Genomic DNA, 25,726 nt, shown 5'->3' on the forward strand with positions numbered 1-25,726 from the left:
TGCTGGCCGGTGGTGGTGACGGGGGTGGGGGTCTGCGTGGTGCATCTGCCGAAGGTGCTGGAGTGTGCGGGCAGGGGGTCGGCGGGGCTGTGCATTGGGGTCATTGGTGTGTGTGTGTCTCTGTGTGCAGGCATCGTCCGATGGGACTACAAGTCCCATCGGGCTCTGCCTGCTACAGTGACAGTGAGTGACACATTAGCCAATGATGGGACAGTGTAGTCCTATCATCCGTCTAATGTGTTAAATGTAAAAAAAACAAAAAAAACACATATACAGTACATACATACAACATACATTACACACATACAGAACATGCGACATGCACATGTGACATGCACCATGCTACATGTACCATGCAGCATGTGACATGCACCACGCGGCGACATGCACCATGTGACGACATGTACCATGTGACAACATGCGACATGCAGCATGTGGTAGCATGCGACTTGTGACAACATGCGATGACATGCAGCATGCGACATGCAACATTTGGCGACATGCAACACGTGACAACATACGACATGCAACATGTGACGGCATGCGACATGCAACACACGACATGCAACATGCCACATACAGTACATACATACAACATGCATATAACATACAGTAGATATAACATAGATTACATACTCACCATCACTTGGCACTTTGATCCCCAAAGCCAGTGTCACCTGTAAAAAATATTAAAATAATAAACAAACACTATACTCCCTGATCCGCAGATATCCAATTAAAACGAGTGTCCCACGACGATATCCCGTAGAGAGCAGCAGCATCAGCTGATGCAACTGCTCTCCAGGGGCTCCAGGAATACCAATGATGGAAGGTATCCTTCCACAATGTATTCCTATGTCCCTGTGAGAAAATAGTCCCTAGTCTCACTTTTGGCATTGCTGTGTGAGAAAGTTCCAACGCAGCAAATGCCATAAAGTGAGACCACTGATACACTGCAGGAGCCATTGTCTCCTGTCAGTGTGTCACTGGAGGCCTATAGAGCAGTGGCATCACCCGATGTCACTGTTCTATAGGGGAGATCGTCGTGGGACACTCGTTATTAATTGGACTGCGTCGGACAGGGAGTATACGGTTTATTATTTTACGTTTTTTGCAAGCGCTGAAGTATGGTTAAATTAAGAATATTAAAATACTTTTTTCTGGCTGTGTCTTTTTTTTTTTTTTTAACTCTTTTACTACTATAGGATTAATAATGGATAGGCGTCATATTGACGCCTCTCCATTATTAACCCGGCTTAATGTCACCTTACGATAGCAAGGTGATATTAACCCCTTATTACCTCATATCCCACCACTACTCGGGAGTGGGAAGAGAGGGGCTAAGTGCCGGAATTGGCGCATTTCACAGGTGCGCCATTTCTTGGGCGGCTGCGGGCTGGTATTTGTAGCTGGCGGGGGGCAATATCCATGGCCCCTCTCTAGGCTATGAATATCAGCCCGCAGCTGTCTGCGTAGCCTTTTCTGCCCTATAAAATATAGGGGGACCCCACGTCATTTTTTTTTTTGGGGGGGGTCCCCCTATTTGAATAGCCAGTAAAAGCTACGCAGACAGCTGCGGGCTGATATTCATAGCCTCGAAGGGGCCATGGGTATTACCCCCTTCCCAGGCTACAAATATTGGCCCCCGGCTGTCTGCTTTCCCCCTCTGGCACAGAAAATTGTGCGGGAGCCCACGCCATTTTTTTTTTTAACTGAAACATATTGTTCATTAACCCCTTTCTGCCAGCTGACAGAATAGTACGTCAGCTGGCAGTATCCCCCGCTTTGAGGTGAGCTTCGGCGGTGAGCCCACTTCAAAGCCACAACATGTCAGCTGTTTTCAATACAAAAAAAAATTTACATGATCGCTAAACGGCGTAGCGAGAAAAAAAAATCAAAAGCCAAAATTATGGTTTTTTTTGGTCACCGCGGCATTCCATTACAATGCAATAACGGTCAAAAGAACATATCTGCACAAAAGTAGTATCATTAAAAACGTCAGCTCGGCACGCAAAAAATTAGCCCTCACCTGACCCGATATCTCAGAAAGTATAGACGCTACGGGTATCGGAAAATGGCGCAATTATTTTATTTCTTTTTAGCAAAGTTTGGAATTTTTTTTCACCACTTAGATAAAAAATAACCTAGACGTGTTTGGTGTCTATGAACTCTATGACCTGGAGAATCATAATGGTAGGTCAGTTTTATGCTGTGTGCACACGTTGCAGATTTGGGTGCAGAATTTTCTGCACAAAATCTGCATCTCCATGCAGAAAACGCAGCTGCATTTTTTTCACGTTTTTTGCGCGGTTTTGATGCAGTTCTTGTTGCGGTTTTTGGTGCATTTTTTGCGTGGTCTTGATTCAGATTTTGTTGCAGTTTTGATGCAGTTTATGGTGCGGATTTGATGCAGTTTTTGGTGCATTTTTGCGTGGTTTTTATTCAGTTTTTGTTGCAGTTTTGATGCATTTTTGGTGCAGTTTTTGCGCGGTTTTGATGCATTTTTTTGTGTGCGTTTTTGTATGTGTTTTTGAAAGCTGAATAAAGATGTATTATTGAACAAAAAAAAATGATTTGTGATGTCATTATTGTTTAACCTTTTCTTTTACATTTGTCCATCCCACACTCAATTACACACAGATAGACAGATACAGCCATGGCCAAAAGTATTGACACCCCTGCAATTCTGTCAGATAATACTCGGTTTCTTCCTGAAAATGATTGCAAACACAAATTCTTTGGTATTATTATCTTCTTTTAATTTGTCTTAAATGAAAAAACACAAAAAGAATTGTCCGAAAGCCAAATTGGATATAATTCCACACCAAACATAAAAAGGGGGAGGACAAAAGTATTGGCACTGTTCAAAAAATCATGTGATGCTTTTCTAATTTGTGTAATTAACAGCACCTGTAACTTAACTGTGGCACCTAACAGGTGTTGGCAAAAACTAAATCACACTTGCAGCCAGTTGACATGGATTAAAGGGAACCTGTCACCTGAATTTGGCAGGACAGGTTTGCGGTCATATGGGCGGGGTTTTCGGGTGTTTGATTCACCCTTTCCTTACCTGCTGGCCGCGATATTGGGTTCATGCTGTGTCCTCCAAAGTACAAACCTGCGCAAGTTCAGGTGACGGGTTCCCTTTAAAGTTGACTCAACCTCTGTCCTGTGTCCTTGTGTGTACCACATTGAGCATGGAGAAAAGAAAGAAGACCAGAGAACTGTCTGAGGACTTGAGAAACCAAATTGTGAGGAAGCATGAGCAATCTCAAGGCTACAAGTCCATCTCCAAAGACCTGAATGTTCCTGTGTCTACCGTGCGCAGTGTCATCAAGAAGTTTAAAGCCCATGGCACTGTGGCTAACCTCCCTAGATGTGGACGGAAAAGAAAAATTGACAAGAGATTTCAATGCAAGATTGTGCGGATCTTGGATAAAGAACCTCGACTAACATCCAAACAAGTTAAAGCTGCCCTGCAGTCCGAGGGTACAACAGTGTCAACCCGTACTATCCGTCGGCGTCTGAATGAAAAGGGACTGTATGGTAGAAGACCCCACTTCTTACCCCAAGACATAAAAAAGCCAGGCTGGAGTTTGCCAAAACTTACCTGAAAAAGCCTAAAACGTTTTGGAAGAATGTTGTCTGGTCAGATGAGACAAAAGTAGAGCTATTTGGGCAAAGGCATCAACATAGAGTTTACAGGAGAAAAAAAGAGGCATTGACTGTAGGGAACGTGTTCTCTTCTTTCAAACATGGCGGAGGTTCCCTGATGTTTTGGGGTTGCTTTGCTGCCTCTGGCACTGGACTGCTTGACTGTGTGCATGGCATTATGAAGTCTGAAGACTACCAACAAATTTTGCAGCATAATGTAGTGCCCAGTGTGAGAGAGCTGGGTCTCCCTCAGAGGTCATGGGTCTTCCAGCAGGACAATGACCCAAAACACACTTCAAAAAGCACTAGAAAATGGTTTGAGAGAAAGCACTGGAGACTTCTACGGTGGCCAGCAATGGGTTCAGACCTGAATCCCATAGAACACCTGTGGAAAGATCTAAAAATGGCAGTTTGGAGAAGGCACCCTTCAAATATCAGGGACCTGGAGCAGTTTGCCAAAGAAGAATGGTCTAAAATTCCAGCAGAGCATTGTAAGAAACTCATTGATGGTTACCGGAAGCGGTTGGTCGCAGTTATTTTGGCTAAAGGTTGTGCAACCAAGTATTAGGCTGAGGGTGCCAATACTTTTGTCTGGCCCATTTTTGGAGTTTTGTGTGAAATGATCAATGTTTTGCTTTTTGCTTCATTTTCTTTTGTGTTTTTTTTCATTTAAGACAAATTAAATGAAGATAATACCAAATAATTTGTGTTTGCAATCATTTTCAGGAAGAAAATGAGTATTATCTAACAGAATTGCAGGGGTGTCAATACTTTTGGCCATGACTGTAGATGATAGATGAAATGGATAGACAGATCTACATATAGATAGATCTATAGATGCATACATCTATCTATTCATATATCTATCTATTGATAGATGTATGGAAAGTGTAGGGTGCGTGTCCACTGTCCGGATTACATTTTAATTAGCTGCAGATTGGATGCTGCGTACTTGTAGTCCCATCGGATGATGCCTGCACACACACCCCAAAAGACCCCCCCGCACAGCTCCGCACATACCCGAACAGTCCCACACACACCCGAACAGCCGCGCACAGCGCCGCACACATCCGAACAGCCCGCAGACCCCGCACACACCTGAACAGTCCCACACACATCCGAACAGCCCGCAGACCCCGCCCGCACACACACCTGAACAGTCCTCCCACACACATCTGAACAGCCCGCAGACCCCGCCCGCACACACATACACGCACACGTCACAGCCCACACACTTCCTTCCTCCCGAACTGCAGCATTTCTCAGACCCACATCCGCAGCAAAACTGCACATCTTTTTTACATCTGCGGTTTTGCGGCGGATGTGCCCGACTCAATGAAAGTCTAAGGGTGCAGAAATGCTGCAGTTCGGCACAAAAGAAGTGACATGCTGCGGAAAAAAGCTGCGTTTCGGTGCGACTTTTTCCACAGCATGTGCACAACAAGTCTGCGGCTCGCATAGACTTACATTGGTTGTGCACTACACTGCGGATTTGATGCAATTCTGTGCAGCAAAAAACCCTGCGGATCTGCAATCAAATCCGCAACGTGTGCACACAGCCTTAGCATTTAGTGAACCTAGCAAAAAATCCAAGCAAAAAACAAGTGTGGGATTGCACTTTTTTAGCAGTTTCATCACACTTTAATGGAGTGTGGGTTGGACAAATGTAAAAGAGGAGGTTGGACAGAAATGACATCACAAATCTTTTTCAAGAGAGAGGAGGGAGGAGTTTGGGTGTGTTTTGGAGTGGGTGTGGTAGGTTCGGGCTTAGTGGCCAGTGAGTGCAATGCATCATGGAACTTGTAGTATTAGAGCACAATAACTCAGGAGAAAGGAAATTGTCGATTAACCCCACGAGAGCTGGATCCAGCACTGAAGATTTGCTGCTACAGCATGATAAAAGGTACCGTATATACTCAAGTATAAACCGACCCAAGTATAAGCCGACCCCCCTAATTTTGCCACAAAAAACTGGGAAAACTTATTGACTCAAGTATAAGCCTAGGGTAGGAAATGCAGCAGCTACCGGTGAATTTCAAAAATAAAAATAGATGCTCCATACCATTCATTATTGCCCCATAAGATGCTCCATATAAAGCTGTGCCATATATAATGCTCCATACCGTTCATTATTGCCCCATAGATCAGACCTGGGCAAGATGCGGCCCGCGGGCCGCATCCGGCCCGCCTGACGATTGTAAACGGCCCGCCGCCCCCGCTCAGCCAGCCGCCAGAGACAGTGCAGCAGCTGCTGCGCGTCGCTGGTTCCCCTTCCCTTCAGCCACTTCTGCGCCTGTGCACCCTGCATTCCAACCCCTGTCCGTGCGCCTGCGCCTGTGCGCCCTGCATTCTAACACGCTGACCGCCGCTGGCACTTCCGCATCAGGGAAGCGCCAGCAGCGGTGGCGTCACTCAGCGTGACGCGTGCATACATCATCCCCTCACAGGAGAGATTCTATTTTAGCCTCTACCTCACAGCACATCAACAAAATGGCGCTGATCCCCCTCCCACAGCTGTGACCTGGAGAATCCAGGGGCTGCGTCCTGGTCATAGCTGGAGCACAGCTACTCTGGCAGCCAGGGCTGATGAGCCGCCATCAGTGACACTTTGGGAAGAGATCTCCCCTCCAATCTCCGCTTCCTTTCTGATTTATTCCCCCGATGGCAGAGAAGGGGAGGGAGGATGAGGAGGGTAAGTCACAAGGGAGGAGAGGGGGGAGGCTTCTGCACTCAGCACAGGCTGCTGCTGCCGGAAAGTTAAGTGCACTGTCTGCGCTCCATCACAGCTGGCAGCTCACTATGCCATGGCCGAGACGACAGCACAACAGCAACTTTACTGCTCAGATAGCAGTGTCCGTGTGCCAGTGTGCCCGGGCTCACACACTGCAGCCTCGGCTCCTGCATTACCGTAACTACACTGGTGCTGCAGCAGATCTATTGTCTCCAATTACCAACATATCTATCTATATCTAGCAATAAGCGCCACTTCCTGCCATGCTCATCTACATCAGCCAGCATCCTGGGCTACACCCTGGGCATCACAGACCCCCCTATCCCCCCCCCAGAGCATCACAGACTCCCCAGAGCAGACCTCGGTCTGTGGTAAGTGCTCCATGCCGCGGGGACCGGGTGATGGAGGTGCCTGCCTGCATGCATGATAGGGAGGGGGAGGGAGCAGCGGCCAGCCCTGGGGGGAATGCGGATGGGGGCAGCACAAACAGCACATTATGGGCCTGTGGGGCACATTTATCAGGAGTCAGGACAGTATGATAGGGGCACAAGTGACAAATCAGGACAGTATGGGCCCTATACTGTCCTTATTTGTCACTTGTGCCCCCATAGTAAGATAGCATATGTATACTACAGTATTGGGCAAAAATGAGTTAATTATATTAGTCCGGCCCTCTAAAACCATCCAAATTTCTCATGCGGCCCCATGGCAAAATTAATTGCCCACCCCTGCCATAGATGATCCATATATAGCTGTGCCATATAGAATGCTCTGCACCGTTCATTATGGCCCCATAAATGCTCCATATAAAACTGTGCCATATAGAATGCTCTGCACCGTTCATTATGGCCCCATAGATGCTCCATATAAAACTGTGCCATATAGAATGCTCTGCACCGTTCATTATGGCCCCATAGATGCTCCATATAAAGCTGTGCCATATAGAATGCTCTGCACCGTTCATTATGGCCCCATAGATGCTCCATATAAAACTGTGCGATATAGAATGCTCTGCACCGTTCATTATGGCCCCATAGATGTTCCATATAAAACTGTGCCATATAGAATGCTCTGCACTGTTCATTATGGCCCCATAGATGCTCCTTATAAAGCTGTGTCATATAAAATGCTCTGCACCGTTCATTATTGCCCCATAGACACTCCATATAAAGCTGTGCCCCATATATAATGCTGCTGCTGCTGCAATAAAAATAAAAAAATGACATACTCCCCTCTCTTGCTGCCCGCAGCTCCTCAGCGTCCTGTCTCGGCGTCTCTGCGCACTGACTGTTCAGGCAGAGGGCGGCGCGCAGATTAGTACGTCATCGCGCCCTCTGACCTGAATAGTCAGTGCAGAGGACGGGAACGGCGGGTGGAACGTGGACAGGTAAATATGTAATACTCACCTGCTCCCGGTGTCCCTGGCTCCTTATCCCGGACAGATGGTCTCCGGGTGCCGCAGCCTCTTCCTCTGTCAGCGGTCACTGGCACTGCTCATTAGAGGAATGAATATGCGGCTCCACCCCATATGGGAGTGGAGTCCATATTCATTACTTTAATGAGCGGTCCCACGTGACTGCTGAACAGGGGAAGAGCTGCGGCACCCAAAGACCATAGGACAGGCAGGGGGAGCGCCAGGAGCCCCGGAAGCAGGTAAGTATGCAACATACCTCTCTCCCCCTCACCCGCCGACCCTGCCTCGAGTATAAGCCGAGAAGGGCACTTTCAGCCCAAAAATTTGGGCTGAAAAGCTCGGCTTATACTCGAGTATATACGGTAATATTGCTAAAATAAACACAGTGGATGTTTTCAGTGGCACATAATGGCAAGATTTATAAAAAAAACCCAAAAACATTTATTGTAGTGGACAACTTCTTTAATTCTTGTGGGCTTAAATGACAGGCCACTGATCCTTCAGTGACCTGCCTCCTATTTTAAATACTATGTTTGCACAGTTTATCTTCTGGTCTTTAAAAAAAAATAATAAACTCGAGCAAAATGGCCGGTAGCGACTGCGCAGTAGCATCTATCGCCGGCATCATTTTGCTGGAGCCATTTTTTTTTGTTTAACTTCCAACAAAATGGTGGAGGCGCATGAGCAGTAGCATCCATCTACAAGCGATGCTCTTAATCTGTGCAAGCCCCATTGGTGGCCTCTATTGGCAAGCGCAGTATTTAAAATAGGCAGGTCACTGAAGGTTCATTTAAACCCACAAGGATTAAGATGAGAACAGAGCACCAAATAAAGCTGTCCAAAAGCATGAGAATCTCATTAGCTGAATACTACAAATACAGATTAAACAACTACCACAAGATGGATTTCCTCAACCATGATATCATTGTAATCAGTATAACAACCTGACACTTTCTGTAGTTTACTGAGCAAAATACTGATGGAAGGTTCACTTTCACAGGATGACAGATGCAGTCATTTACCTCAGCTCATGTCACCACTGATCCTTAATAACATCTTGTTTCGGGAAGAGGGTAAGGTGAAGGAGACCTGACCGCAGCTTCAGTGGCTGTCACACTTCATCTGTGCTTCTATCACTGCTGACTTTTCTTGAAATGAAATGTCATCAGAGGGGCAGTTACAGCAGTGGGCGATAATACAAGCTATGGGGCAGCGCTGCTATTGCTCACTCTGCTTATCACCGCTCCCTGATGATGTCTCATTTCAGGGACTATGGCAGTAGCCATTGAATGGAGATGCACATGCCTGTTGTCCGCTCTGAACATGCAGGATTTTGAGCCCTGTTCTTCTGCAGTTTGACCAAAATAATCAGTATATTATCCCTCATGCTATAAAAGTATTCATAAGGGATAACTTCTAAACTTTGTACAACTCCTTTAAAGAATTGGTCTAAGGTCTGATTTACTTAGGGCGTCTGGTTTCTGAAATTTTGTGGTATATAGTGCAGTCCCGTCTGGTGAGATGTATTTTTGTTGAATCTGAGCAACATTATTCACAAACAACTGGGGAACTGGCCAGCTCCATATATAACCTTCCTGATTTTTTTTTTCTTGCCAGAGTTCCTATAGACAAAAATCTGTACAAAATTTAATCAGGTTTTGGCTTGGAAAAAAATGGTAGAAACTGCACAGCAACAGTACTATGTGATTCTGATCTAATGCTCAGAGAGGAGTTATTCCAGATAACTTGTGTCCTTTCTTAAAAAGATCTTATCTGTTAACTACAGGTTCAACAGTGTGTGCCAGGCACAGATTACACCACCCAACTAAAGATTGTGCTCTCCTACACTTTTTGCCTATCAACACTGATCATGTGCTTTAGTTATGCCCAACCATGTCATGCTGACGCTACTTCTAAGGCTATGTGCACACGTTGCAGATTTGCCTGTGGAATTTTCTGTGCAGATTCTTCCTCTCTTGGCAGAAAACGAAGGTGCAGATTTTCATGCATTTTTTTGCATGCAGATTTGTATTCGTTTTTGAAAGCCAACTAAGGATCTATTATTGTATTGTACTCTGATATGAGTTTATTTGTATTTATTTGAGCCAATTTTGGTTCATTATTTAAGACATAGCGCTTTGATTTAAGGGCATAAAAATAACAAGTTAAGTTTTCTGTATTTTTAGAAATAAACACAAGTCATATCAAACAAATATTACCACTTTCATGATGTAGAATAGGTCAACAAAAATAGTCTCAGAATCAGTGAGATCTGTTGAAGCATTCCAGAATTATGACCTCATAAAGTGACACCGGTCAGAATTGAAAAAAATTGGCCTGGTCAAGAAGAAGGCAAAAACAGGTTCTGGGGTGAAGGGGTTAAAATCTATGCTTGCTGTCAATTATTTTTGCAGCACACAGTATGTGGCACTTATTTTTGTGGGCGCCTCGTTTAGCAACAATTACTGTAGGAGGCACAATCTGGGTCGCATTAACCCCAATTAAAACACTGTATGTGATTAATACTTCTGCAGTACTCAGGAGCATTGGCCAGCCCAGCAGGCATTATTAACCCTTCAGGTGCTTCACTGGTGTTATTGAAATGTGGAAAGAAAAAATGAAAGTTTTACTTTTTCCCCACAACGTTTTACTTTAGCCCCACATTTTTCATTTTCACATGGAAAACAGGAGAAAATGCACCATAAAATTTGTACGCCGATACCCCATATGTGATTGAAAGCTACTGTTTGGGTGCACGGCAGGGATCGGAAGGGATGGAGCACCATTTGACTTTTGGAATGCAAAATTGGCTGGAATTTATAGTAGACGGCATGTCGCGTTTGGAGAACCCCTTAGGTGCCTAAACAGTTGACACCCCAACAAATGACCCCAATTTGTAAACTAGGATTTTATCTAGATGTCTGGTGAGCACCTTGAACCCTCCTGGGCTTCACAGAATTTTATAATGTAGAGTTGTGAAAATTAAAAAACACATTTTACCACAAAAATGCTATTTTAGCTCCATTTTTTCCCCCGCAAGGGTAGCAAGAAAAAAAAAAAAAAGGACCCCAAAATTTGGAGAGCCCCTGATGTGTCTAAACAGTGGAAACCCCCAACAAGTGAGCCCGTTTTTGAAACTAGACTCCTTGAGGAATCCATTTGCTGGTGTGATACCACAGGTGCCTTCCCAGAATTTTGAAATATTGGGATGTGAAAATGAAATATTACGTTTTTTTTTTTTTTCAATTAAAAAGTTGATTTAGCCTCAAATTTGTCATTTTCACAAGTGCAAAAGGTGAAAATGGACCTCACAGTCAATTGTGCAATTTATCCTAAGTACGCCAATATGTGATTGCAAACTACAGTGCAAAGCACAGAAGGGAAGAGGCGCCACATTGGAGAGCAGATTTTGATGGAATTGTTTGTGGGTGGCATGTCACATTGTCAGAGCCCCTGCGGTACCAGAACAGCAGAAGCTCCCAAAAGTGACCACGTTTTACTTCCCTGATTGAATTAATCTAGTTGTGCATTGAGCATACTGACACTACAGCTGTTCCATATAAATTTATACCATTGGGCATTAAAGAAGAAATAATGACATTTTTCCACTAAAATGTTGTTTTAACCTCAGATTTTACATTGAAAATAGATATGTAAATGGTCACTACACCCATAGATAAATTCCCAGAGGGGTGTCATTTCCAAAATGGGGTCACTTCAGGGGGGATTCTGCTGTTCTGGCACTTTGCAGAGCCGCTAAGTGCCAGAACAGCAGTATACCCCCCTCCCCCCCGAAGTGACCCCATTTTGGAAATGACACCCCTCTGGGATTTCATGGGTGATTTCCAGAAGCACGTAGTGGAAGTTATAGAGCAAAAGTTGCAAAAATGCCATTGTAGTGCCCAATATATTGTGCACAGCATGTGTCTCTGGACATATCCCTCCACATTCCTTTGAAAATTATTAAGTTATCTCTATTCAAATGTGTCATTAACCAAATAACCCAAATGCTTGAGTGACAAAATGGGAGAAATTAATACAGTTTAAAAACATGGTTCTGTATGGAAGATTTTAAAGCAGTCAGTGAAACATAAGGCGGGCAATAGTAGCAGGTATCATGCCTCATTCTTCTCTTGGAACACGCACAACATCTTCTCTGGGGGTTCTTTCTTGTTTCTGTTGCTGGGATGAATGCAGTAGAATGTCGCTCAGTGAGTCTTTTAATGTCAGATTCTAAAGGATGAGCAGGAATAAAAATAAAAAAATATGGATATACTCACCCCTCCGACGGACCCTGGCTCTCAGCGCTGCAAGCGTCTGCCTCGACCGCTCACGTGACCGCGTCGTCATCGAAGGTCCTTCACTCACTGCATTCTTAGGAATGGAGGCAGACGCTTGCACCGCTGAGAGCCAGGGTCCGTCGGAGGGGTGAGTATATCCATATTTTTATTTTTATTCTTTATTTTTTACATGAATATGGATCCCAGGGCCTGAAGGATAGTCTCCTCTCCTTCAGACCCTGGGAACCATCCAGGATCGCTCCGTGCACCCGTACCCGGCGTATAAGACGACCCCCGACTTTTGGGACAATTTTTAGAGGTTAAAAAGTAGTCTTATATGCCGGAAACTACGGTATATGTGGCCTTCTGAAACAAATAAATGACTAACTTTTTATACCAAGTATATGATTTTCTTGATACCTGGTATGGCTGTAGAACCTGGTCTGCAAGGTCCACACCTCCCCATGTATTTGTTGTAGTCAATGACTGATACAGATTTTTGCTTAGGAATACTGGATCCTAGTTCTACAGTGGTCATTGTGGCATGTGTGTGGATCAAGCTGAGGATTAAAATATCTTTCTAAGGCCGGAGTCACACTTGAGAGGAATACGGACGAGTGCTATGCGAGAAAAAATCACATAGCACTTGAACCAGTGTTAAACCATGGGGCAGCTCCCATCATCCGTTTTTTTTTCTCGGCCGTATTGTACATGTGAATTAAATCACAGCATGCTGCGATTTGCACCGTATATCAACCAAGACTTGCCAATGCAAGTCTATGGGTGCGAGAAAAACTCACACACCACATGGACCATCAGTGTGACATCTGTATGGCATCCGTATGCAATGCGATTTTAACATGAGCTTTTACATAGAGATAACTGCTGTATGTAAAAGCTCATGTTAAAATCGCAGTGCATACGGATACCATATGGATGTTACTTCGATACTAGATGTGAGGAAATCACATCCTCGCATTGCATACGGATCACTGTTCGGGAACATTTGTACGATTCTTGGCCGTCAAAATCAGACCGTTTTTTTTTAATACGGCAAGTCTGACTTACTCCAGCCTAATCCTTATACTTGAGGGCAAGCAGCTCTCCATTGCGTACTACCCCTTCTGGAACTTTTCATTGACCAATGATTGTGGAAACCCCTAATGGTTATTGCAAATGGTTCCACAATCCCCTATGTTATGTTCAACCAGACTTTTAAATAGGGGTAAGCTGCTGCAGTAATTGTCAGCATACAGATTGTAGCCTTTTTGTACAAATGGAGTTATCAGCTCCCAAATGATTTTTCCAGATGTCCCCAGATAAGTAGGGCATCCTGGTGGATTTAGTTGGCTATGCTTCCCCTCATAAATGCGAAAAGATGATGTGTATCTGATTGAACTCGCGCACGCACATTTTATAGAGCTTTATTCTAAACCATGCCCTCTTAGATAGAATAAATTGCTTGAGATGCTGTCTTCCTTTGAATTTTACAAGGGACTCCTCAATAGAAACATTTGTGTTGAGGTGTAGAACCTTAAGAACTTTTCTGTCACTTCTTCGATGATGGGTCTGATTTTGTATAGTCTGTCATGCTCTGGGGCATTTTTGGGCAGGCATTGGCTATTGTTGTTAAAATGTCAAAATCTCATGAGCATTTCATAGTGGGTCCTAGGAAGAACGGCAGAAAACATAGGGGTGGCTTGAACAGGGAGGTTGGAGCAGTAGTACCGAAAGCTTGTTTTTTTTAACAAGCCCCATGGTGAATGGAAGTCCTAAAAAAATTTTCATTTCCGGGACATTAGTTGGCGTCCATAAATTTGACCTAGCATAATAGCATCATGAACTTTGGCTGATAAATTGGGACGCATATATATTTGTTTGTATGACAATATGCTCTAGCAAGTTATCTGTCATAAACAAATAAAAAAAATAATTGGTCCAAAATCTTTCATCTCCACGTTCATATCAGGAGTGAAATTAAAATCCGGGATGAATGGAGTAGCCGAATCCGAAGCCAACCATCTGGGAAATGCTACATCAAGAGGCAAAGCCCCTTGGACATGCGCCAATTTACTGGTACTAGGGTCAGTGCTTCTACTGGGCATTGTTCCCTGATTTAGAGACATTTCTTGAGGAGAGCTATTTGCCCCTCTAGTTGTACTTCTCCTTGTGTTTGAGGATCAACTAGAATCACTGCTCATTTCTGAGCTATCACTGTTACTACTGCTAAAGCCCTCAAAATCCACATCGCCATCTGACAGATCACTTTCTTCACTGTCAGAACATAAAAGGGCATGCGCCTACTCTACAGTATAAGACTGACGGGCCATTTTATTCGGGTTTTTTTCCCCAGAACTAATAAAAAAACTTAACTTTATTCATTATTTTAGTACAACCTAAGTTCCAAACAAATTATGTATAATTATTAAAACTATATGATTGTCAAACTAATGAACATGACTACTATCAAATAATTGGTAAAACAATTGAGAACAAGGCAGCTCTAAGGGCTCATACCCATCTGCGAGAAAAAAAAAACGGACGAATTCTATGCGAGTGTCATGCGAGCACAATGCTATTTTTAATCGCAACATCTGTATGACATCCGTATGCAATCTGTGTGCAATGTGATTTTAACATGAGCTTTTACATACAGCAGTTCTGTCAGTTACACATCATTTTAAAACAAATATTCTTCAAAACACACACACACACATTTATATATATATACAGTGGGGCAAAAAAGTATTTAGTCAGTCAGCAATAGTGCAAGTTCCACCACTTAAAAAGATGAGAGGCGTCTGTAATTTACATCATAGGTAGACCTCAACTATGGGAGACAAACTGAGAAAAAAAAATCCAGAAAATCACATTGTCTGTTTTTTTTATCATTTTTTTTTGCATATTATGGTGGAAAATAAGTATTTGGTCAGAAACAAACAATCAAGATTTCTGGCTCTCACAGACCTGTAACTTCTTCTTTAAGAGTCTCATCTTTCCTCCACTCATTACCTGTAGTAATGGCACCTGTTTAAACTTGTTATCAGTATAAAAAGACACCTGTGCACACCCTCAAACAGTCTGACTCCAAACTCCACTATGGTGAAGACCAAAGAGCTGTCAAAGGACACCAGAAACAAAATTGTAGCCCTGCACCAGGCTGGGAAGACTGAATCTGCAATAGCCAACCAGCTTGGAGTGAAGAAATCAACAGTGGGAGCAATAATTAGAAAATGGAAGACATACAAGACCACTGATAATCTCCCTCGATCTGGGGCTCCACGCAAAATCCCACCCCGTGGGGTCAGAATGATCACAAGAACGGTGATCAAAAATCGCAGAACCACGCGGGGGGACCTAGTGAATGAACTGCAGAGAGCTGGGACCAATGTAACAAGGCCTACCATAAGTAACACACTACGCCACCATGGACTCAGATCCTGCAGTGCCAGACGTGTCCCACTGCTTAAGCCAGTACATGTCTGGGCCCGTCTGAAGTTTGCTAGAGAGCATTTGGATGATCCAGAGGAGTTTTGGGAGAATGTCCTATGGTCTGATGAAACCAAACTGGAACTGTTTGGTAGAAACACAACTTGTCGTGTTTGGAGGAAAAAGAATACTGAGTTGCATCCATCAAACACCATACCTACTGTAAAGCATGGTGGTGGAAACATCATGCTTTGGGGCTGTTTCTCTGCAAAGGGGCCAGGACGACTGATCCGGGTACATGAAAGAATGAATGGGGCCATGTATCGTGAGATTTTGAGTGCAAACCTCCTTCCATCAGCAAGGGCATTGAAGATGAAACGTGGCTGGGTCTTTCAACATGACAATGATCCAAAACACACCGCCAGGGCAACGGAGTGGCTTCGTAAGAAGCATTTCAATGTCCTGGAGTGGCCTAGCCAGTCTCCAGATCTCAACCCTATAGAAAACCTTTGGAGGGAGTTGAAAGTCCGTTTTGCCAAGCGAAAAGCCAAAAACATCACTGCTCTAGAGGAGATCTGCATGGAGGAATGGGCCAACATACCAACAACAGTGTGTGGCAACCTTGTGAAGACTTACAGAAAACGTTTGACCTCTGTCATTTGCCAACAAAGGATATATTACAAAGTATTGAGATGAAATTTTGTTTCTGACCAAATACTTATTTTCCACCATAATATGCAAATAAAATGTTAAAAAAACAGACAATGTGATTTTCTGGATTTTTTTTTTCTCCGTTTGTCTCCCATAGTTGAGGTCTACCTATGATGTAAATTACAGACGCCTCTCATCTTTTTAAGTGGTGGAACTTGCACTATTGCTGACTGACTAAATACTTTTTTGCCCCACTGTGTGTGTGTGTGTGTGTGTATGTGTATATATATATATATATATATATATATATATATATATATATATATATATATATATATATATATATATATATATATATATAGAGAGAATCTCTTTCCCCCTCCATATGCTCTGTGCTCTGTTCTTTGACCTGTCTACCCCATGTGCTATCCCCCTTGCTTGCTGTGTCTCTCCTTCCTGTGTTGTGCTGTTCTCCCCTCATGTGCTGTCCAGTTTGAGCTGTCTCCCCCCTGTCCTCTGTCTCTCTCATCCCTGTACGCTTTCTCTCTTCCCCATCTGCTGTCTTCTCTCATGTCATCTCTTCTTTGACCTGTGTAGGCGTACAGTGTGTGTGTCTGTCTGTGGTGCGTACGGCATATACAGAGTGTGGGTGTGGTGCTTACGGCGTATACCGTGTGTGTGTGTGGTGCGTACGGCGTATACAGTGTGTGTGTGGTGCGAAGGTGTTCTGCTGGTGGTAGCGCACAAGAGGCTGGTACCACCAGCAGTTTCCATATTGAGACACCCATCACTTGGGTGTCCCAATATGGCAGTCAGTGAACTTCCGCCGCTTGGAATTCTGGAATTGTGTTGTGCAGAAGTCTGATGGATACACAGCTGATACTCTACTGAATAGACTGTTAGAATTTGTATTATGGCAAGAAAAAAGCAGCTAAAAAAGAAAAACGAGTGGCCATAATTACTTTAAGAAATGAAGGTCAGTCAGTCCGAAAAATTGGGAAAACTTTGAAAGTGTCCCCAAGTGCAGTGGCAAAAACCATCAAGCGCTACAAAGAAACTGGCTCACATGAGGACCGCTCCAGGAAAGGAAGACCAAGAGTCACCTCTGCTTCTGAGGATAAGTTTATCCGAGTCACCAGCCTCAGAAATCGCAGGTTAACAGCAGCTCAGATTAGAGACCAGGTCAATGCCACACAGAGTTCTAGCAGCAGACACATCTCTACAACAACTGTTAAGAGGAGACTTTGTGCAGCAGGCCTTCATGCTAAAATAGCTGCTAAGAAACCACTGCTAAGGTCAGGCAACAAGCAGAAGAGACTTGTTTGGGCTAAAGAACACATGGACTGGACATTAGACCAGTGGAAGTCTGTGCTTTAGTCTGATGAGTTCAAATTTGAGATCTTTGGTTCCAACCACCGTGTCTTTGTGCGACGCAGAAAAGGTGAACGGATGGACTCTACATGCCAATGTATGTATAATATACATCCTAGATGGTGGCCCGATTCTAACGCATAGGGTATTCTAGAATATGCATGTCCACGTAGTATATTGCCCAGTCACGTAGTATATTGCCCAGCCTTGTAGTATATTGCCCAGCTACGTAGTATATGATAAACTTACCTGGAGCAGCCAGTGCCAGGCAGCAGCTGCCAAGGCAAACAGGATCATGGGGTGCATTAAAAGAGGTCTGGATACACATGATGAGAGCATTATACTGCCTCTGTACAAATCCCTAGTTAGACCGCACATGGAGTACTGTGTCCAGTTTTGGGCACCGGTGCTCAGGAAGAATATAATGGAACTAGAGAGAGTACAAAGGAGGGCAACAAAATTAATAAAGGGGATGGGAGATCTACAATACCCAGATAGATTAGCGAAATTAGGATTATTTAGTCTAGAAAAAAGACGACTGAGGGGCGATCTAATAACAATGTATAAGTATATAAGGGGACAATACAAATATCTCGCTGAGGATCTGTTTATACCAAGGAAGGTGACGGGCACAAGGGGGCATTCTTTGCGTCTGGAGGAGAGAAGGTTTTTCCACCAACATAGAAGAGGATTCTTTACTGTTAGGGCAGTGAGAATTTGGAATTGCTTGCCTGAGGAGGTGGTGATGGCGAACTCAGTCGAGGGGTTCAAGAGAGGCCTGGATGTCTTCCTGGAGCAGAACAATATTGTATCATACAATTATTAGGTCTGTAGAAGGACGTAGATCTGGGGATTTACACCTAGCTTTCCTGTAAAAAGATCTTGCTTTTGGACTGGTCTTACTGACTGTTCCAATCTCTTAATTTGCAGCTGCTGTATGTCCAGCATACGACATGTTTACACCTCCCTAAATGGGCTGACTCCCCCCACGGGGCTGTGGTCACCACTTGGCGCAAGCACCCGTGAGAGTGCCATTTGTCTGAAGAGGTGGGTGTGCCCACTTTTGGGCGACGGCACTGGCACTGTGTCCCTCATAGTACAATGAAGTGTCTCTGGCGGTGGTGGTGCGCACCCAACGTCAGACACACCGTTGTAACATGAGGGGCCCTGGGCCAGTACCGCCGGCCACGAGAGAGTGTCCAGCCCCCCCCAGCTCAAACAGTGCTCTACCACTTGCAAAATTATCTCTCACTGCTCCACCACTGTTTAGTCTATGCAGTGAAATCCTTCAATGCCTGGCACTGACAATACCAATTTGTTGACATGTATGATGCTAGTTAAAATATTTAGGGGCACTGTCCTACATTTACACTAGTAAATACTTTGCGCCAAATAACAATGTCTGAAAGTCAGCAGAGGAGACCACCCCTGTACCGAAGTATGCCACCTTTTTTTTTTGCGAGACATTAACATCTCTTTATTATTTTGGAGTACTAACTGTGTCCGTTACTCCTTACAATTGTCCTCCGCTGACCACACCAATGCTGTCTGTGCACCCCTGCAACATAATTGAACCTGCATTGAGCCTAATTTTTTTATTTTAGGCCTACTAAGGCTACTTTCACACTGGCGTTGTTTTGAATACGTCGCAATGCGTCGTGTAGGGGAAAAAACGCATCCTGCAAAGTTGTTTGCAGGATGCGTTTTTGCCCCATAGAGTAACATTACCGACGCATTGCGATGTATTGACACACGTCGCAACCGTCGTGCGACGGTTGCGCCGTGTTGTGGCGGACCGCCGGGAGCAAAAACGTTAAATGTAACTTTTTTGCAGCCGACGGACCGCTTTTTCCGACAGCGCATGCCCCCACCTCCCCGCACCTCACAATGGGGCAGCGGATGCGCCGGAGAAATGCATCCGCTGCACCCGTTGTGCGCCGCATCAAACGCTAGCGTCAGAATCTCGGCCCGACGCACTGCGACGGGCCGAATCCGACGCTAGTGTGAAAGTAGCCTTAGTCTGTCTGCGGTCCCTCCTTACAATTGTCCTCCGCTGACCACAATGCTGCCTGTGCACCCCTGCAACATAATTGAACCTGCATTGAGCCTAATTTTTTTATTTTAGGCCTACTAAGTCTTTCTTGGGTCCCTCCTTCCAATTCTCCTCCGCTGACCACAGCAATGCTGCCTGTGCACCCCTGCAACATAATTTAACCTGCATCGAGCCAACTTTTTTAATTTAAGGCCTAGTAAGTCTGTCTTCTAGTACACTATATGGCAAAACCAATGGCGTTGTTCAAAAGTACAACTCATCCTGCAAAAAACAAGCCCTCACATGGCCATATTGATGGAAAAATAAGAAAAGTTTATGGCTCTGGGAAGATGGGGAGCAAAACAATGGAAACTCCAAAAATGTAAAAACAGAAGAAGGGGTTAATGTACTTTTTTATGTTGATTTGCAGCATTTGTATGCAAATAGTGATGCATTTATATCTGTATGTTTTTCTCTTACAGGATTCTCTAAAATGTCTACTGTGTGGTATACAGCTGGAAGAATTTGGACAGTTTTCTTAATTTTCTCATCACGGATAAATTGTATTAGGGGTAAGTTCAGTGTTTTCAGCTTGAACTGGTTATACTGTGACTATTTTTTATCACCTCTGTTTAAAGGGGTTATTCAGTCTAAATCGATAAATTTGCAGTGACTGTGTGACTGCAGACTTATGAATCCCCCCAGCGCACGCACTGTGTACTGCGGGGCTTTGCTTGTTTCTGAGTCTGAACAGGAGCTTCTAGTGACTGAAGACTTATCAATTGGGACCGAACAACCACTTTAAGGCCGGGATCACACATGCGAGAAACACGTCCATGTCTCGCATGTGAAATCCAAGCTCTGGCGCCGGCACTCCGGAGCAGAGTGTGCGGCTGCATAGCAATACATGGAGCCGCATGCTCCGCTCAGGAGTGCCGGCGCCAGAGCTTGGATTTCATATGCGAGACACGCACGTGTTTCTCACATGTGTGATCCCGGCCACCCCTGGAGTGTCAGTCATCGAGTATGTCATGCGCTTCTGTGACAAGATGCAGATTTTGGCGCAGCTGGTGCACGTTAATATGATGCTAGTACAATCCACCCAGAAGCAATGGTACGACCAGAATGCTTGTGAGAGGACCTACTAGGTGGGTCAAAAGGTGTGGGTATTGGTGCACCTACCCCAGGACAATCTTCAGGTGGCTTAGGAAGGTCCGTACCTCGTGCACCAGCAGCTCAGCGCCGTAACGTACCTGGTCATCCTAGACCAAGCCTGAGGAAGGTGGAAGGCTTTCGACGTGAACATGATGAAGGCACGTAATGAGCAGGAGGCCTGTGCCCTCCTCGTATGCAACTTGACAGAAGAGGGAGAGGCAAAGACCTCCCGTATATGCTCGTCCAGGCTAGGACGGGTGGGACCATCGAGGATGTGGAGGTTTACAACCTGCTCTTGTCAGACCAATAGTCCCAGCTGTGGGCAACCTTACATCCCTTCTGGGATTTGTTCAACAATCCCGAAAGGACAGAGTCTGCCGTCCATCATGTGTATACTGAGGATCACCTTCCCCCCCCAATCCAGTGTTCAGCATATCTGGTCTCCCTGGAGGTACAGAAGCACATGCACCAGGAAATTGACCAAATGCTGAAGCTGGGGGTCATCCATCCATCCATCCAACAGTGCTTGGGCCTCACCTGTGGTCTTTGTTGCAATGAAGGACCGGATAACCCGCTTCTGCGTGGACTACAGGGAGCTCAACGCTGTCATAGTCACTGATGCGTGCCCAATGTTGTGTATCGTTGACCCTTTTCATCAGTTAGCCGGGGCCAAGTACCTGACTATCATGGATCTGAGTTGGGGATATTGGCAGATTCCTCTGACCTGCGAAGCACGGGAACACTGCTCCTTTATCACACCCTTTGCACTGTTCGAGTCCACAGTGATACCATTCGGCATGAAGAATGCCCTTCCACCTTTCAACGGATTGTAAACAAACATGCTGCTCAAGGGACATGAAGGGTATGTGGTCGCGTATCTGGACGACATTGCCATCTTCAGTCCCACCTGGGAGGATCACCTAGAGCATCTGGCGCAGGTGCTCGGGTGGATCCGCTGGGCAGGCTTGACCATGACCATGAAGCCGAATAAGTGCCAGCTGGGTATGAGTGAGAACTCACCAAGGAGAAGTTGCTTTCCGCAGCTGTTTGAACAAATGACTGTGAGACTGCCTTCCGGATTCTGAAGACCGCCCTTTCCAGCTTCCTGGTACTACAGGCAGCCGACTTTACACGGTCGTTTGTGGTATAGACCGACACCAGTGACTTTGGCCTCGATGCTGTGTTCAGCCAGGTCAAGACTACGGGCCAAGAACAACCCGTTTTGTACCTGAACCAGAAGCTCCTGCCGAGGGAGGTGGCCTACTCCACGATGGAGAAGGAATATCTGGCAATTGTGTGGGCCCTGCAGCGTCTGCAGCCATACTTGTACGGACGCCAATTCACAGTGGAAACAGACCACAACCCCCTCAACTGGTTACACTTTGTACCCAGAACAAATGGGAGGTTGACATTTTGGAGCCTTGGGCACCAGCATTACCACTTTGCCATTCGCCAAAAGAATGCCATTGGGTTATACTGAAGAAGGGAGGTTGCGGATGGGCTCGCCGGGAAACTGTTGCAGTGTACCTTCGATAAAAATTACAAACCTCTCCATTCTGTGTAGGTGGGAAATTTTGCAAAATCATATATCACTTCTTTTCCCCACTGTGTAGCACTAGCGATCAAACGATTAAAGCTAGTTTGATTAAAGATAAAACAATTAAAAGGCTAAAGGGGCATTTACACTGCAAGATAATCGTGAACAAGCATTTCACTATTTTCTGCCAATCACCTGCTGAACAAGTAAAATTTTAATTTATTGGATGAAATGATCTTTTATGTTGAATAGAAAATTATAAGTAAATAACAAAAGACTGCCTGGCACATCCAAGCTAGTGTGAATAGTGGATACCAGGAGCCGCCACCTCCATATACAATATACAAAAAAAAGGTTGCACTCTATCGTACTAAAGCATGTCAATGTGAAACATATGAAATATGAATAGCAATACGGCTTCTGAATATTAGAAAAAAAATTGAGACGCTTTGCACATAATGTGGTCAAATCATGCCTGCACATCAACTAACGTCAAGGTGGCCTCAAAAACTGATGGGTCCCTACTACGTATCAATGTGAATACCTCTCTTAGGCTGATGTCTGAATTCCTGGGTGAATCTGGACACCTCTCTCAGTAAAGGCTTCATTGATTACAGCAGGTTTCTACCTACCCATAATTGAACGCTTTATGACATGAAATGCTTTAGCACGATAGAGTGCATCCTTTTTTTGAATAAAAAATTATGGTTCTAGGCAGTGGTTTGTCCTGTGCAAATAAGACTTGTACTGCAGAGAACAATGGCAGACTATGCGCACTGTGCAATCGATTAGTCTGTAAATGGTCAGCTTGTATAAACAGGCATTCAAAAGTTTAGCTATGGTACTGTGCCACCTGTCAGTTTATGTATTTTAGGAATGTATCATCACTAGTGTTGAGCGATACCTTCCGATATCAGAAAGTATCGGATTGGATCGGCCGATATTCAAAAAAATATCGGATATCGCCGATACCTATACCCGATACCAATGCAAGTCAATGGGACGAAAATATCGGAATTAAAATAAACCCTTTCTTTCCTTGTAGGTTCATTCTACATGAAGGAAAACAACTAAGAATAATGTAGGGGGAGGTGGCGGAGACATTAAAGGCGTAGAGGTTTAGCCCAATCAAATAGAATAGCAGGAATTTTATTTTTTTTTAAGACGTTCGGAGTTACAAAGATATTGACTATGTTAAGATTTTTTTTTATTTTGTCAGATATTGATGTTTCACTACTTCCACACCCTTCACCTTTTTTTTTTTTTTTTTTTTTTTTTTTACTTTACCCCACACTTTCTTCTTCATCATCATCAGCATCTTTGACATCAACTTCTTCTTCACCTTATTCATCTTCTTCTTCATCTTCTACCTATAATTTTTTTGTTACATTCTTCATATTCTTTTTATTCAACTATTATTCTTCTTCATATTCTACTTCTTCATCATATTCTTTTTTGTGACAGGCATTCCTGTAGTTGTTATCTATAAAAGTTTGAAGATTACACCTTCCTTTCTGCCTGACACAAAAGAGTTACATTTGTCCGCGTTCAGTTTGGCCTGCAGCATCAGGCTTTATCCAGGGGCACCACGAGGAGGAATGGACTCACGCCCATACACTGCTTAAGGTACCTTCACACATAACGATATCGTTAACGATATCATTGCTATTTGTGACGTAGCAACGATATCGTTAATGAAATCGTTATGTGTGACAGCGACCAACGATCAGGCCCCTGCTGGGAGATCGTTGGTTGCTGAATAAAGTCCAGAACTTTATTTCGTCGCTGGACTCCTGCTGACATCGCTGGATCGGCGTGTGTGACACCGATCCAGCGATGTCTTCACTGGTAACCAGGGTAAACATCGGGTAACTAAGCGCAGGGCCGCGCTTAGTAACCCGATGTTTACCCTGGTTACCATGCTAAAAGTAAAAAAAAACAAACACTAGATACTTACCTAACGCTGTCTGTCCTCCAGCGCTGCGCTCTGCTTCTCTGCTCTCCTCCTGTACTGGCTGTGAGCCGGAAAGCAGAGCGGTGACGTCACCGCTCTGCTTTCCGGCTCACAGCCAGTACAGGAGGAGAGCAGAGAAGCAGAGCGCAGCGCTGGAGGACAGACAGCGTTAGGTAAGTATCTAGTGTTTGTTTTTTTTTACTTTTAGCATGGTAACCAGGGTAAACATCGGGTTACTAAGCGCGGCCCTGCGCTTAGTTACCCGATGTTTACCCTGGTTACCGGCATCGTTGGTCGCTGGAGAGCGGTCTGTGTGACAGCTCTCCAGCGACCAAACAGCGACGCTGCAGCGATCCGGATCATTGTCTGTATCGCTGCAGCGTCGCTTAATGTGAAGGGGCCTTTAGTATTCTTCTGCTTAAAATTTAGATAATATCTTTTGCTCTGATATTAAGTGTTATGCTTAATGTTCTTCCGCTCTTTGTTCTGCAGCCTCTTGTTCTTCTGCTTCTCGGACTTCCATGTCGTCGTCTCCAGGGTCGTCGTCTCCGGAGTCGTCGTCGTCATTGGGCTGGTCTTCAGGGTCATCGTCTCCAGGGTCGTCGTCATCTCAGTGGTTGTCGTCTCTAGTGTCGTCTTCATCTTAGGGGTGGTCTTCCGGGTCGTCGTCTTTAGGGTCTTGAACTTGGAAATGTAGCAGAAGGTACAAGAAGGCTGAGAAAATGCCAAGAACCAGCTGATGGAACTGGAACTCGGATGGCTACCCGAAGGTCCAAGAGCCAATGGAACTACCGAGGACCAGCTGACGTTACTGGAACCCGGTTACTAAGTAGGAGGTACCCGTGCCAGAAAGCACTACCAAGGACCACCTGACGTTGGTGGAACTCTGATACCCAGAAGGAGGCACCTAAGCCAAAGGCTCTGCCCGGAACCAGCTGACGGTGCTGGAACCAGGATGTGGAGCAGAAGGTCCACAGGAGAAGAGAGAACAGCTAGGCCGCGAGGCTGCCGCAGTTACCGAACACCAACAGTCCTACAGGGGGAGCTTGGCCTACTGTCACTACAGAACCAGCCTTGATTGCCACTTCCCGCAGCCCACATAGGAAGCTCCTAAACTGGAGGCACCATGGAGTTGGCTAACCCGACCGCAACACGACGGGACAACGTATAGGCGTGTAAGTGACCTTGACACTACCCGGAACCAGCTGACGGTGCTGGAACCAGGCTGGGCAGGAGGGAGTTCCCGTCACAAAGACACTGCCGAGAACCAGTTGACGGTACTGGAACCCGGATGTGTTGCCCAACTGTGCAAGAGCCAATGGCAGGACCGAGGACCAGCTGACTGTGCTGGAACCCGGTTACTAAGCTGTAGGTACCCGTGCTAAAAAGCACTACCAAGGACCGCCTGACGTTGGCGGAACTCGGATACCCAGAAGGAGGCACCTAAGCCAAAGGCTCTGCCCGGAACCAGCTGACGGGCTGGAACCAGGATGTGGACCTATTCAAGATTGTCTTCCT

General features: G+C 45.0%; 1 protein-coding gene across 5 annotated transcripts in view; it reads left to right on the forward strand.

Annotated features, from left to right (window-relative positions):
• The window catches only part of LOC138669636 (complement decay-accelerating factor-like), a 227,758-nt gene that overhangs the window by 44,618 nt on the left and 157,414 nt on the right, over positions 1-25,726 (forward strand). For all 5 annotated transcript variants that reach the window (XM_069756294.1, XM_069756290.1, XM_069756292.1 and 2 more), the window contains exon 2: positions 20,045-20,134. In XM_069756294.1, the coding sequence (XP_069612395.1) occupies positions 20,056-20,134 (79 nt within the window). In that variant the 5' untranslated portion in view covers positions 20,045-20,055. The remainder of the gene's footprint in view (positions 1-20,044; positions 20,135-25,726) is intronic.

The sequence above is a fragment of the Ranitomeya imitator genome, chromosome 3 (assembly GCF_032444005.1).
Source record: "Ranitomeya imitator isolate aRanImi1 chromosome 3, aRanImi1.pri, whole genome shotgun sequence".
Classification (NCBI taxonomy): domain Eukaryota; kingdom Metazoa; phylum Chordata; class Amphibia; order Anura; family Dendrobatidae; genus Ranitomeya; species Ranitomeya imitator.